Source organism: Idiotropiscis lumnitzeri, unplaced genomic scaffold (assembly GCF_059441095.1).
Source record: "Idiotropiscis lumnitzeri isolate Australia: NSW breed Sydney's pygmy pipehorse unplaced genomic scaffold, RoL_Ilum_1.0 HiC_scaffold_23, whole genome shotgun sequence".
NCBI lineage: Eukaryota > Metazoa > Chordata > Actinopteri > Syngnathiformes > Syngnathidae > Idiotropiscis > Idiotropiscis lumnitzeri.
In genome coordinates this window covers 20,810-35,569 of record NW_028283561.1, presented here as the reverse complement: position 1 = coordinate 35,569, position 14,760 = coordinate 20,810, and the positions used below count along the sequence as shown (strand labels likewise).

Sequence of the window (14,760 nt, the reverse complement as noted above, 5' to 3'; positions counted from 1 at the left end):
TTACAGTAATCTAGCCTCGATGAAACAAACGCATGGATTACTGTTTGTAAGTGCTGTTGGGAAAGAAAGGCCTTCACCAACTGCCTGAGATGAAAAATGCTGGATCGAACAACAGTACTGATTTGCTGATCTAACTGAAAATCACTGTCTAGTTTAAAACCTAAGTTTGAGACTGTTGGCTTTAGATAAGATGCCAAGGTCAACAGGATTGAGAGTAGAAGGGCCACTCGGACTGAACATCATAACCTCTGTCTTCTTTTCATTGAAATTCAGGAAGTTAAGTGACATCTAGATTTTGATTTCCTCTTGGCAGGACAAAAGTGGTCTCAAGGAGAAAGCGTCTTTTTTGCTTAGCGGGACATTGCTCTGGCTGTCATCATAGCAATGGAAGGAAATTCCATGTTTTTGTAAGATGGAACCGAGGGGCAGAAAATATAATGAAAACAGCAAGGCCCCAGAACAGAACCTTGTGGGCTTGTGGGATACCGTATGACAAAGGGACAGAGCAGGACTCAGTGCAACCTAGGCGAACACAGAATGTCTAAGGAGTGTGGTGACCAGTGACATCCCTCCCCTGATGTTGTCAATTAGATGAGTTGCCATGACATCTCTGATCTTTTCTGAGCTGAAGAGCTGCTACTAACAGCTATCAGCATGAGTACTAGAATGCTCGAGCCAGCATGCGCGAGCTAGCATGCTAACATGCGCCTTGTAGTGCGGTGCGCCTAGTCTAAGTATTAAATGCAGAGATATCACCCGCAACTGGTGCTGCGCCCAGCACGACTTTCGGCCATAAAAATACGGTAATTTTGGCAATTACTCAGAGCGAACACTGCTACAAAGTACATTTTGTGTGTTTTGTACAATATCAAGGGAGAACCACACCTGCTTGGCGCAGTGCCCCAATCCTCGTTGGGATTGGCAAGATTCTGGCCAGGAGTGATGAGACCAATAGTGATGTCTTTCTGGTGTTTTTCTCATTCCAGAGCTAATTATTGAAGGTTACAATGGTTACAACGTTAGAATCAATACAAGATTAGATTACATAGATTACTGGCGTAACTACCAGATCACATAGACAAATTAATAGAACAACAAACTTTGTTTTATTCAGATACCAGATCCACATCCCCCTGTCCTTGGTCTCCCTCCTTATCTATGTTTGCCTTAAATGACGCAGGATTACATTACAGTCGATAATATAGAATATATGTGATCTCACTTCTCATACACCCATAGCCCCACCTCCTCCAAAATGGTGGAAACCTTGGTGACGCCAATGATGATGCGCTTTGCACGAGCCCTATTGTATGTTGAGGAACATTGTCCTTAAACTGTTGAATTATTTTCTCATGCAGTTGTTCGCAAAGAGGTGAACTTTGCCCTGTCTTTGCTTGTGAATGGCTGATTAATTCAGGGAAGCTCATTTTATACCCGATCATGGCACTCACCAACTCCCAATTAACCTGTTCTGCTGTGGGATGTTCCAAACAGGTGTTTGATGAGCATCGAGCATTCCTCAACTTTCTCTGTCTTTCTGTCCCAGCATTTTTGGTGTGCGTTGCAGCCATCAAATTCTAAGTTTATCAGTTTGAACATAAAAATAATATATTGTATTTGTACTATATTCAATTAAGTATAGGTTGATCATGATTTGCAAATATTTGTATTCTCTTTTTATATGGAATCCCAATGAAATTGGGTTTGAACATCGATTATATATGGAATCGCACCGCCAGAAACCTCGTAAAGCTCACCTCATACTTCTGCTTCTGAACTTTTGAAAAAAGCATTAGAGAGATGCAAAAAGAGTGCTGCAACGCTTGAGTTGAGGTGGGAGGGACGATGCCTTGCTCAAAAATGGAGCCGAGCAACAGCGGTTGCACTTGTACTGTGAAATTACAAGTATTGATTTGACTTGCTAACTGTTTTGTATCATTCAATAGGAGGAGATGAAGATCGTGCCACTCCATAAAAGTGGAAATCCAGGTTATATCGTCGGACTACCTATATTGTCTGGACAAGAAATTGTTGAATATCCTTTACTGGGTTCGAATGGTATTATTATCAGTGACAGAGACTTGTTTCATTTTCTTGCTTTCTGTTGTCCTTAACAGTTGTTCTTACAGAAATGGTGCTAAACATCAACCCTAGGGACACACTGTCTCTTCTCCCTATTTCTGCAAACCCCAACTGTATGAACAGTCAACATCACCGTTCTCCTGTCTTGTTTGGTGTGGACTCAATATCTGGCTGCACATTAAGGCATGACTTTCTTAGCCCAAACTCAATAACATCTCTCTAGAGAAAAGATGTGTCCATTAAATGATTGGGTGTGTTCTGTCTTCTTCAGTGTGGAGGATGAAGTCAACTGCTCCATTGTTTCCCAAACCATTCTTGATGTTCTGCGAGGACAAGCCTACCCCCAATTTGTTCTTACATCTGGTAACTTTACGTTACACAATTCTCTTGACTGGGTGCCAATCAAGCACAACTATATTCACTGGGTAAGCAAAGTCTATAGACTAGTTACTTGATTTATCTGTATTCATTTTTTTAACTACAAACAACATGACACGATTGTCATGGAAAAAGCAGATGGCCATGGCTGGTTTAACTATATTTATAGACATACATGGGCAAAATTGTTGGTACTACTCTGTTAATGAAAGACAAATAATAATGATAATATTATTAATAATATTACTGTATAGATAATAAGTTATTAGTATTAATTAGTAATAATAAAAATGTAAAGAAAATTAACCACTGGTCATCATACATCACATTTGAATTGTCGTTGAAAAGACTTAAAAATAAATAAATGGATAAATAAATAAATAACTCATGAAACTGTCCGGGATAAAAATTATGGTAACTCTAGAGTAGATTTAAAATACTGTATATTTCAACCAACATTTGTCCTAATTAGTGTCACGGATGTCCAAAATCTGTAATCAGTCAGACGGCCTACTTCACAAGGGTTTGGTGACATGGTTTGTAACACACTAAACACTAGCCAAAGGAAGCGAATGAGGTTAGAAATGTTTCAGAATATGGGAAAGAAAAATAATAGACAAGCATGTTAAAGGTTAAGGCATTGGGACCATCTCCAAGCAGCTCAATGTTCCTGTGGCCAGAGGTAGAAATACTTAAGTATATATTTGGGGTATCTATACTTTAGTGGAGTTAGTTATTTTCAAGCCTACTTTGTACTTCTACTCCTTAATTTGGTATGCAAATATCTGTACTTTCTACGACTTACACACACAAAAACATTACAATTATGGATTGCGTTCATTCCAGTTTCTTATTGTTCGTCGCACCAATCCACATGATTGGTGTGACGATCGATTGACGGATTTTGATTGTGGTTGGATGTGAAATATAAACATATACCATTCCGACACGTAATTGGTTTCATACGCAATGCAAATCAATGACAACCCGCCACCACCATGTATTGCATATGTATAGCTTTGCCGGTAAGACATTGGTGTACGTTCCCAATTGAATTCCTGCAAAGAGGTTTGTAGCAAGCAAAGCCAGCCAAGCATCGCACATTCATGGTCGTATTTTGAGGACTTTTTCTAAAATAACAAATTTCAAAATGCACTGTGAACTTTCCAACCTGAACCAAACCTGCCAAGCAAAAGACTGTGAAACAATATTGCAAGCACATTTGGTGGTCTGTGTGTGTGATATTTGACTTCAGACAAATCACAGTTTATCAATTATTCCTATATGAAATATTTCTAAATAGCACATAGCTTTTGACAAGTTTTATCATCTTACATATGTAGCCCTCACAAATCCCAAGTTTGGATGTATACTTCCCTGCCAATACAGGCTAAGTAAAGACACACCATTTAGAAGACTTTTTGCACCATTATATGACTTTTGGTAACTACTGGTATTCATATTTTCTGCTCCATGAAACAGGTTAATGCTCAGTTAATGCTCAGTAGACAGTTGACATTATAATGTATTTGTCTTGCAGGCCCGCTAAAAGTGATTATTTTTTCTGTTGCTGAAAGGCACACGAGGTTAGAGATTGGTATAAACCGCCACTGGTTCGCAAATGCGATTACGCGTATCCCTGAGGGTACATGAAGGAACTCTAGGGGGTACGCGAGATTTCAAATAAAACAAACAAACGTGCAAAAATCCTTTTAAAAATAGTTCATTAAAATTTTCAGGGAAATATAAGGTCATGAAACAAATTTTATTTTCAGTAGGTTATTCATTTTCATTATTTAAAAATCCCAGATTCACCCCCAAATGAGAATGAGTCGACACAACTTCACGTGCCACCTCTCGTTACCTGTCAAATTACTTGAATACGCAAACAATGGAGTCGTGGTTGAAGCAAAACAGAGGAACAATTGTAAAAGAAGGGCAAACCAGAGTCAGCAAAATTCCAGTTGTATGTTGAAGATTATATTTTATTTGGATTTACACGCACCAGTCGCAACAAACCTTCCTTCATCAAACACAGAGGATCTCACTTCTTGATTTCACTCTTCATGTAGTAGTAATATTTTGGATTCTGTGGCGCCATTAAAAATTATGCGTCCAAAAGTAAGACCGCAGCCATGGTTTAATTAAAGAACTTGTGCAGCAAACAAGAATGCCCCAAAGGTGGAAAAAAGACAGGCTGCAGGTCTCGTATCAAATCTTAAAAGACTGCTTACAAAGCATGGTGAAAGAGTCCAAGAGGGAATACTTGTCCAGTCTTATTCAAGCAAATTATCATAATCCACGTACTATTTAAAACTATCGATTCTGCACTGAAACCTCAACCAAATTGCACAGACTCATCTCCTTAAATGTGCAATAGATTTTTGCAGTTTTTTTATGGACAAGGTTGCTACAGCCAGGGCCCTTGTTTTGAACGCTACATTTGACCCCTCTGTCCACGTTCCTTGTTTCTTAGTGTTGGATTCCTTTGAGGCAATCTCCTTGTCATCTTGGGAGGATGTGGTTTGCCTCCAGCTCGCCATATGATGGTCCCTCCTCAGTTCTTTAAGGAAGTTCTCCCAAGAATTGGCAAATCGTTTTTTGCCATGCTCAACAGCAGTCTTTCTTGTGGTGTAGTCCCCCAACACTTTTAACATGCTGTGGTGCAACCCCTGCTTAAGAAACCTGGCCTTGACCAAGATGTACTGTTCCAAATTGCCTTTTATTGCTAAAATTTTGGAAAATGTGGTGCACATGCAGTTACAATCTTTCTTGGATGAACACGATGTCATCGAGGTTTTCCAGTCAGGTTTCAAGAAAATGCATGGCACAGAGTCAGTCCTGCTTAGAGTTTTTAATGATTTCCTCATGGCAAAGGAGACTGGGGACTATGTGTGTCTTGTCTTGTTAGTTAGTTAATTTCCTGAATTTCAATGAAAAGAAGACAGCAGTTATGATGTTCGGCCCCTTTAACTCCCTCCGCAGGCACGACAAACACAAATGGTTTTCTTTTGGACTGTGAAAACTGTACACAAATAATAATACAATTGATAAGTTACATTCATAAAAACAACAAAGTAACTAATGTCACATACTGAAAACAGTATAGAAACAAAAAAATACCTCGTTGGCTGCTGCCGCAAAAGAAGGAATTGAAGGGTGAATTGTTGAGGTGATCACTTGTCCTCCTTGTCTCTATTGTTAATAAAGTTTGACTGAAGTGACCGCGAGGTCAAACCGGTTGATCATCTATACACGTGTGGGGCCAAAACCGGGAAGTATTTAACGGGAAACGGAAGGCAAGGGCGTGTCCTCCAAACAATGCGATACTATGTATATAATTAAGTGCAAATACAAATAGGTAAATTACTTAACTGCATAAATTAACTATACATATAATCAATTATAAATAACTAACAATGAACAAATAAATTAAATCCATGCCCAATTATGGCTACATTTACAGTCCCAGTGGCCCTTTAACTCTCAACCCTGTTGACCTCGACCCCCTGACATCATATCTAAAGCCAACAGTTTCAAAACATGGGTTTTAAACTGGACAGTGATTTTAAATTAGATCGGCAAATCGGTGCGGTTGATCGATCCAGCTTCTTTCATCTAGGCAGCTGGCGAAAGTGAAGCCCTTTCTCCCCCATCAGTACTTAGAAACAGGAATCCATGTCTTTGTTACATTGTTACAATGCACTTTACTTTGGAGTCAGCCAGTCCTCCCTCAAGCGCCTCCAACTGTTGCAAAATGCTGCTGCTCATCTTTTAACTGGAGCTCGGAAGAAAGATCATGTAACCCCAATCTTGGCCTCTCTTGGGATCGTGCCTTTTCTGTTGGTGGTCCATCCCTATGGAATGAGCTTCCATTAAATGATCGGCAAGCTCCCTCTCCGCTTTTAAAACTCGTTTGAAGACATGTTTATTCTTTAGCTTTCGAGTCAACATGAGACTGTCGCTGTTCTGCTCTTCCTCTGGTATTTATTGTAAATGTATTTATGTGTTTTAATATGTGTTCTAATTTCCCTTCACCATCTGGAAAGCGCTGTTGTGAAATGGGCTGTTCCAATTTCCCGCTAATTTATATTACACAATATGGAATGCACTTTGTTACAGCTCCAGTTGTTGTGAAATGCGGTATGTTAATAAAGTTGTCTTGTATTGTATTGTATATAAATAAAGTTGTATTGTATTGTGGTTTATATAGGTCACCTTAATATTTGAGTAAGGTTTGAAATTGTCATTTTTTAATCTCACAAAAAACTAGGATTGCAACAGGGCAAGGCAATAAGGCTGAAAACTATATTGCAATACAAGATTGTCGATATCGATGTATCCATTTTTTTTGTTTTACAAATTAAAATAAAAAAAAGGAAAAAAGGAATGAATTCCGATTATCCATCCATCCATCCATCTTCTGTACCGCTTCTCCTCACTAGGGTCGCGGGGGTGCTGGAGCCTATCCCAGTTATCTTCGGGCAGTAGGCGGGGGACACCCTGAACTGGTTGCCAGCCAATTGCAGGGCACACAGAGAGATTAGTTTTATGATAAAATGTAACATTTAACCTGCAAAATGAGATCAACATAACTAGATAAGTCACTTCTCACATCAACAATGCAAATAAATGTGGAACAAATTATTAGATAATGTGCATACAGAGTGCAAAGTATTTTGTAAACAGATAAATCAGAGCAAACTTCAGAGCATACTTAAGGTTGTCTGAACATTTGTAATGTGAAACAAATGTGTTGTCCAGTCATTTATAGAAATTGAAAAAATGCAAAAAAAAATTCTTACAATCAGAGGTGGGAATCTTTTGGCTTCACGGTTCGATTACGATTTGGGGGCTATGATTCGATTATGTGAGCTGGGCAGCGGCAAGAGGCAGAGACCTTGGCGCTCTGATCCCCGGCTACAGATACTAGCTTTTGGGCCATGGAATGTCACCTCTCTGGCAGGGAAGGAGCCTGAGCTGGTGTGTGAGGCAGAAATGTTCCGACTTGATATAGTCGGACTCACCTCCACACACAGCTTGAGCTCTGGTACCAGTCCTCTTGAGAGGGGTTGGATACTCTACCACTCTGGAGTTGTAATATTTATTGCCCCCAGGCTTGGCGCCTGTACATCGGGGTTCACCCCGGTGGACGAGAGGGTAGCCTCCCTCCGCCTTCAGGTGGGGGGACGGGTACTGACTGTTGTTTGTGCTTATGCACCAAACAGCAGTTCAGAGTACCCACCCTTTTTGGAGTCTATAGAGGGTGTGCTGAAGAGCGCTCCCCAAGGAGACTCCCTCGTTCTGCTGGGGGACTTCAATTCTCACGTGGGTAGTGACAGTGAGACCTGGAAGAGCATGATTGGGAGGAATGGCCCCCCCAATTTGAACCCGAGCGGTGTTCTGTTACTGGACTTCTGTGCTCGTCATGGATTGTCCATCACGAACACCATGTTCAAACATAAGGGTGTCTATATGTGCACTTGGCACCGCATGTTTTGGACACTTGGGTGAAGAGAAGGGCAGAGCTGTCAAGAGATCACCACCTGGTGGTGAGTTGGCTCCGATGGTGGGGGAAGATGCCGGTCCGACCCGGCAGACCCAAACGTATTGCTGGGAATGCTTGGCGGAATCGCCTGTCAGAAAGGCGGCAACCCCCGAACCCGCTGGTGGACACTGGCGGTAAGAGATGCTGTCAGGCTGAAGAAGAAGTCTTATCGGACCATTCTGGCCTGTGGGACTCCGGAGGCAGCTGACAGGTACCGACTGGCCAAGCGGAAAACGGCTTCGGTGGTTGCTGAAGCAAAGACTCGGGCGTGGTTGGAGTTCGGTGAGGTCATGGAAAACGACTTCCAGGCGGCTTCAAAGAAATTCTGGTCCATCATCCGGCGTCTCAGGAGGGGGAAGCAGTGCACCATTGACACTGTTTATAGTGGTGATGGGGTGCTGCTGACCTCGACTCGGGACGTTGTGAATCGGTGGGAAGAATACTTCGAAGACCTCCTCAATTGACACGCCTTCCATTGAGGAAGCAGAGCCTGGGGACTCAGAGGTGGACTCACCTATCTCTGGGGCTGAAGTAACCGAGGTGGTTAACAAGCTCCTCTCTGGCAAGGCCCCGGGGGTGGATGAGATCCGCCCAGAGTTCCTAAAGGCTCTCGATGTTGTGGGGCTGTCATCGTTGACACGCCTCTACAACATCGCGGGTACAGTGCCTCTGGATTGGCCGACCGGTGCGGTGGTCCTCCTCTTTAAGAAGGGGGACCGGAGGGTGTGTTCCAACTACAGAGGAATTACACTCCTCAGCCTCCCTGGTAAGGTCTACTCAGGGGTAATGGAGAGGAGGGTCCGTCGGGAGCTTGAATCTCAGATCCAGGAGGAGCAGTGTGGTTTTTGTCCTGGCCGCGGAACAGTGGACCAGCTCTACACTCTCTACAGGGTCCTTGAGGGTGCTTGGGAGATCGCCCAACCAGTCTACATGTGTTTTGTGGACTTGGAGAAGGCGTTCGACCGTGTCCCTCGGGGAATTCCGTGGGGTGTGCTTCGGGAATACGGGGTACCAAGCCTACAAACCGTTCGGTCTCTGTACCACCGATGTCAGACTTTGGTCCGCATCGCCGGCGGTAAGTCTGATTCGTTTCCAGTGAGGGTTGGACTCCGCCAAGGCTGCCCTTTGTCACCAATTCTGTTCATAACCTTTATGGTCAGAAATTCTAGGCGCAGTTGAGGCAGTGAGGGCACCCAGCTTGGTGGCCTCAATATCATATCTCTGCTTTTTGCAGATGTGATAATGTTGGCTTCTTCAAGCCGTCATCTCCAACTCTCACTGGAGCGGTTCGCAGCCGGGTGTGAAGCGGTTGGGATGAAAATCAGCACCTCCAAATCTGAGACAATGGTTCTCAGTCGGAAAAAGGTGGAGTGCCCTCTCCAGGTCGGGGAAGAGATCCTGCCCCAAGTGGAGGACTTTAAGTATCTTGGGGTCTTGTTCATGAGTGCGGGGAAAATGGAGCAAGAGATCGACAGGCAGATCTGTATCAGTCCGCTGTGGTGAAGAGGGAGCTGAGCCAAAAGGCCAAGCTCTCGATTTACCGGTCGATCTACGTTCCTACCCTAACCTATGGTCACGAGCTGTGGGTCGTGACCGAAAGAACAAGATCTCGGATACGAGCGGCTGAAATGAGTTTCCTCCGCAGGGTGTCCGGGCTCTCCCTTAGCGATAGGGTGAGAAGCTCGGCCATCCGGGAGGAACTCAGTGTTGAGCCGCTGCTCCTCCATGTTGAGAGGAGCCAGCTGAGGTAGCTCGGGCATCTGATTAGGATGCCTCCTGGACGCCTTCCTGGTGAGGGGTTCCGGGCATGTCCCACCGGCAGGAGGCCCAGAGGACGACCCAGGACACGTTGGAGAGACTATGTCTGAAAGACGTGGCTGGGGAGAGGAAAGTCTGGATTCCCCTGCTGAAGCTGCTGCCCCCGCGACCCGACCCCGGATGAGCGGCAGAAAATGGATGTATGGATTCGATTATAAAACGATTATTGAGGCATCTTTAATCTGTGTTGATGCACTTTTTCACAACACAAATTTTTGTCTCATTGAGTAAAGATTTATTCAGAGGGAACAGACGTTGAGAGGGTCTCAACTTACAAGTACCTGGGTCTTATCTGAACAACAAATTGGACTGGAGCAACAACACAGAATATCTATAATCTACAGGAAGGGTCAGAGCAGACTCTTCCTACGCAGGAGGCTAAGGCCCTTTCCCACCTCCATCATAATATTTTTGGATGTATTTTTGATAGATCTCATTTATTTTATCCTTTTTTTTTTTTCAATGATTTGTTCTCTAAACATGGGGTCCCCTGCACCTTTATGTTTTTCTTCTAATATCCCAAGTTCCTTTTGTAACCCATCCAATTCCCCTCGTCTCCTCTTCTTTAAGTCCCATACCCTTAATTTGCCTCTGAGTACTGCTTTACATGCATCCCATAATATTGGAGGAGCAGTCACCCCATTGTCATTATGTTCTGAATATTCAACTATTTCCTTCATTTGGTTCAGTATATTAAATTTTAGCCTCCAAAAGGTCTCTCTCCTGCCTTGCTCTGTTTATTTTCAAATAGACTGGACTATGGTCCGAGAGGTCCATGACATAAATTTTACACCCGATCACCCTATTCAAATCTTTGCCAAAATTGAAAAAGATAATCAAACCTTGAATAAACCTTGTGTGCATTAGAATAGTAAGTAGAATCTTTTTCGTTCTATTATTCCAATATCTTTCATAACCAAATACATTTTTTGTTCATCAGTCTCAGCTGGAAAATGCCCCCTTTAGACGTATCCATTTTTGGGTTCAGTCTTAAATTAAGATCACCCCCACATATAAGAATTCCTTGTGTCTCTGATGTAGTCAAATCAACCACTTATTTATAAAAGACCCATTCTGAATTTGGAGGCACATAGACATTCAAGAATGTAATCAATGAATTATTCAATTTTCCCCTAACAAAAATATAACTTCCTTCTGTGTCTTCCTTTACAAACAATGGGGTAAAGTAAATTTTGCCGGATATTAATATTGAGACCCCCGTCCGTGCCCTGCATTATTCGATGACGAGTATTGGTATTTGAAGCCAGGTCTTTTCAGTTTTTCATATTCTGCCTCAGAGAGGGGTGTTTTCTGCAGAAGAGTCACTTGAATTTTGTCTCTCTTCAATTTCGTCATATCTTAGTTCACGTTACAGGATTAAGCAGACCGTTTACATTGTAAATTGCTACATTAGTCACCTACATACTTAGGTCTAAAATTGTCATAGCTAACCAAACCACAACTTCTGCACAAGAACGCAGCAACCATTGCTCTTAAAAGAACAACTCAATAACAAAAATAAAGCTCTATAAACGTCAAAATGACTTCCCCCTGTGGGGTCACTATGTTGACCCTTGTGTAGCCCTTGTGGTTATTGGGCAAAAAGGTATATCCTCCCCCTCCAACTAGTGGGGCAGGTCCTCTATATATCTGAGTATCTCCACACCAGATATTATATATCTTCTCTTTTAAGGGCAGTAAAAAAAAAAAATGCTTTTTAATTGCTTTCTCAATTTTAGCCTTTCACATATCACTCAAGGATGCGGAATGTAATTAGTCCTCTTTCAATTTAAAATAAACTGCCTCGGGTGACAATATCCATTTTTACATATATACACATATATATATATATATATACATATATATATATACATATATATACATATATATACATATACATATATATACATATACATATATATACATACATATATATATATATATATATATATATAGTACTTTCGCAACCACAGGGCGTACCGCATTAATGGCCGCGGTCCCAGTTGTGTGTGCTTTTTCTGAATTAAGCAGTGCTCAAACAATAGCTATCATGCATGCTACTATGTGTCAAGAAAGGCAGCTGCGCAAAGGCAAAATTGAGTTAGTCATGTCTTTAACAGTGCGACAGGTGCTAGGGCAACTTTTGTGACAACCCAACCAGTATTGGGTCAGTCACAAAAAAATACAAAACATACATCTCTTATGCCATTCATATCCGAAAAAGAAATGATAACACAAAATTAGTACTGTAAAGCATTCTGGGAGTCTTCCAGCCTCAGCCAATCAGATGGCTGGTTAGAGAGAGACGTCGTGAGTGGTGTGCTTTGGGCAGCGTGTTTTTTTTTTTGTTTGTTTTTTTGCAAAGTCTGTTGTCTAAACCTGTGATATTTCTTGCTTGCAATAACATAAATAATACATACTGGCCTGTTCTAACAGACTGTCTCAAACCATCACCAACAGTCGTGTTCACAGAATTTACACAGTGTCACAGTCAATTCTGCACTGCATTGTAGGAAAGGGATTTCTTATTCTAGTCTCAGACTTCACCAGCAGGGGCTGCTAACATGCATTGTGAAATGCTCGAAGGTAGTCAAGCGCATTGCTTAAGCGAATAACACGTGTACAGATCTATGGATCTCAGACTAAACACCAGGCGCTCCGCATTGCAGGGCGCATCGTCTATTTTGGAGTATATTTGGCACATTAAAGTGAGCCTAATGGTCATGAAAATACGGTATGTAGATTGGCGTGCGATTAGGGAAACACTGAGGCATGACTTCATTGACTAGATTTCCGTGCCGGCATCTCTGTTGAACACAAGTAGCTGTACTCACCTCCCAAGCCTTGAGCGCATCCATTTGGTTGGCAATATTTTACCACGTTCTACTCATTGGACAATGGGAGCGGTTGAAATCTCCTGGACTTCTCTATCATCTCTCTTTCTTCGGAGACAACTCTCTTCATCATCAGTATGTGTTTTTAAGATTTCCTCTGTGATGCGCACTGAGGAGATACCAGCCCCGTTTTTAAAGCAGATTAAAGATAAAGATAAAGATGTCCTTTATTAGTCCCACAATGGGGAAATTTGAGGTGTTACAGCAGCAAAGATATAGATTAGCTCACCGTGGCTGTAGATGAGCCTCATAAACAGCATAACCAATCATAATAAATTAAAAAAAACAGCAAGAAACTCCCAATTCTCCACCAAAAACATCATTGTCAAAACACTGCAAATGGGCCAACTGTTTATCAGAGGGGTCCTCAATCCTCTTCCTCGAGGGCCGGTGTCCTTTTTTCCTTCTGTCCCTGCTCAAACACAGCTGATGCAAAAAATGGATAACGAAGATCCCTGGTTTAGCACGACACAAAAAGAATGCTTAATGGCAAAGAAAGTGTGCAATTAAAATGGAAGGAAAAAAGTCAATGGATCTTATGTAACAAGCTGCAAATCCACCTCTTATACATAGAAGAGACATTTCTACATGTAATTTGCTTATTCAGAATTACATGGTTAATTACAGCTCATACAAGTTGTTGGTTCTTTTTATCACTGACAGACTATTACGTTGTTATTTACCTGACATGTTTCAGCGACAGTCTTTCACCTTCTTTACAATGTCACAAGATGGTATCTTGTGACTCCTCTTTATCAATTCGATGAAGGCTGTCAATTCTGACAAGCAAGTCACGCCCTCCGCTGTCCGTTCGGCCCTTCCAGGATTCTACTCCAGGATGGTAGAGAGCATATATGCTCCCTTGTCCCCGTTGATGATCCTGGGGCCCTGCTTCCTGAGATCAATGGCCTCCCTGATCCAGCGCTGATGTTTGTTGTCTTCGGTGCGGATGACTATGGCCTTTTTCCAGTCCATGATGTGATTTTCCCTTTTACAGTCATTGGTGATGGCTGACTTATGGTGGTTCGGTTGTTGCCTTTTCTTTTATTGTTGCTCTTGTTTTTCTGGTTGCTATCTCCTGCTCACATTCATTTTTATGTTATTTCTTTCTTGTACTGAAATTCCTCCCTGTCTCCCCGATGTGTGTTTTTTTTTTTTTTGCATGAACAGCATGGTATTTTGTGTATGGTATTGCATTTCTTTTCAGGTTGTATCTTGTCCTTGGGATGAACCAGTATTTGATGGAGTGTTTGCGTGTGGTTTTACGGGTGTGTTGTTGATGTATTTTTTCATTGACCTTTGTATACATTCTGTGACCCCTCTTATGTATGGCAGAGTTACAATACCTTGGTGTTGTAGTTTGTTGTTTTTATTCTTTCCCGCCTCTGTTGTGTTGTTTTTATTTTTGACTCGTCCTGCTCATTTGGTTATTGCCCACCAAACATTGCCTAAACATGTCAGGTAAATAACAACCTAATAGCCTGTCTTTGATAAAAGAACCAACAACTTGAAGTATAAATAAGAGACAGAATGAACTTTATTCAATCAGCTCATACAATACAGCCCTCGGGTCATGAATTCTGATGTAAAAGATTTTTCCAACACACCATCTGCACATGAAAGGGGCTTGGATTTGTTGCTGGAAAAAAAATATTTTATTTCCATTCATTTTATAAATATCGGTTCATAGTTTCTGAACGATTTACATACATTAAGCAAGGTTCCACTTTGTGTATGTGCGTGTGTGTTTATGACACGTAACCTTCTAAATAATACATACATTTTCATTTGCAGGATTCACAGATTTGCAGTATTCCATTGTCACTTCACTTTCAGATTGAATGGACCAAATATGGATTCTTGTCAAATCCCCAAGCTCAGATTGTGAGTGTGGAGGAAGTTATCCAAACCAATGTCACCAGTTTGGTAGGTAATACAGTGACTTACATTTTGATTAATATGCACTTAAACATGGCTCTCCAACTGTTAACAAAATATAATCAGCAAGGAAAAATTCAATGTCTTGAAATCCAACCAATG

General features: G+C 41.7%; 1 protein-coding gene across 4 annotated transcripts in view; it reads left to right on the top strand.

Annotated features, from left to right (window-relative positions):
- The window catches only part of tctn1 (tectonic family member 1), a 101,090-nt gene that overhangs the window by 81,698 nt on the left and 4,632 nt on the right, over positions 1-14,760 (top strand). For all 4 annotated transcript variants that reach the window (XM_088287064.1, XM_088287062.1, XM_088287060.1 and 1 more), the window contains 4 exons: positions 1,947-2,036; positions 2,129-2,265; positions 2,354-2,507; positions 14,515-14,646. In XM_088287064.1, coding sequence (XP_088143190.1) covers positions 1,947-2,036; positions 2,129-2,265; positions 2,354-2,507; positions 14,515-14,646 — 513 coding nt within the window. The remainder of the gene's footprint in view (positions 1-1,946; positions 2,037-2,128; positions 2,266-2,353; positions 2,508-14,514; positions 14,647-14,760) is intronic.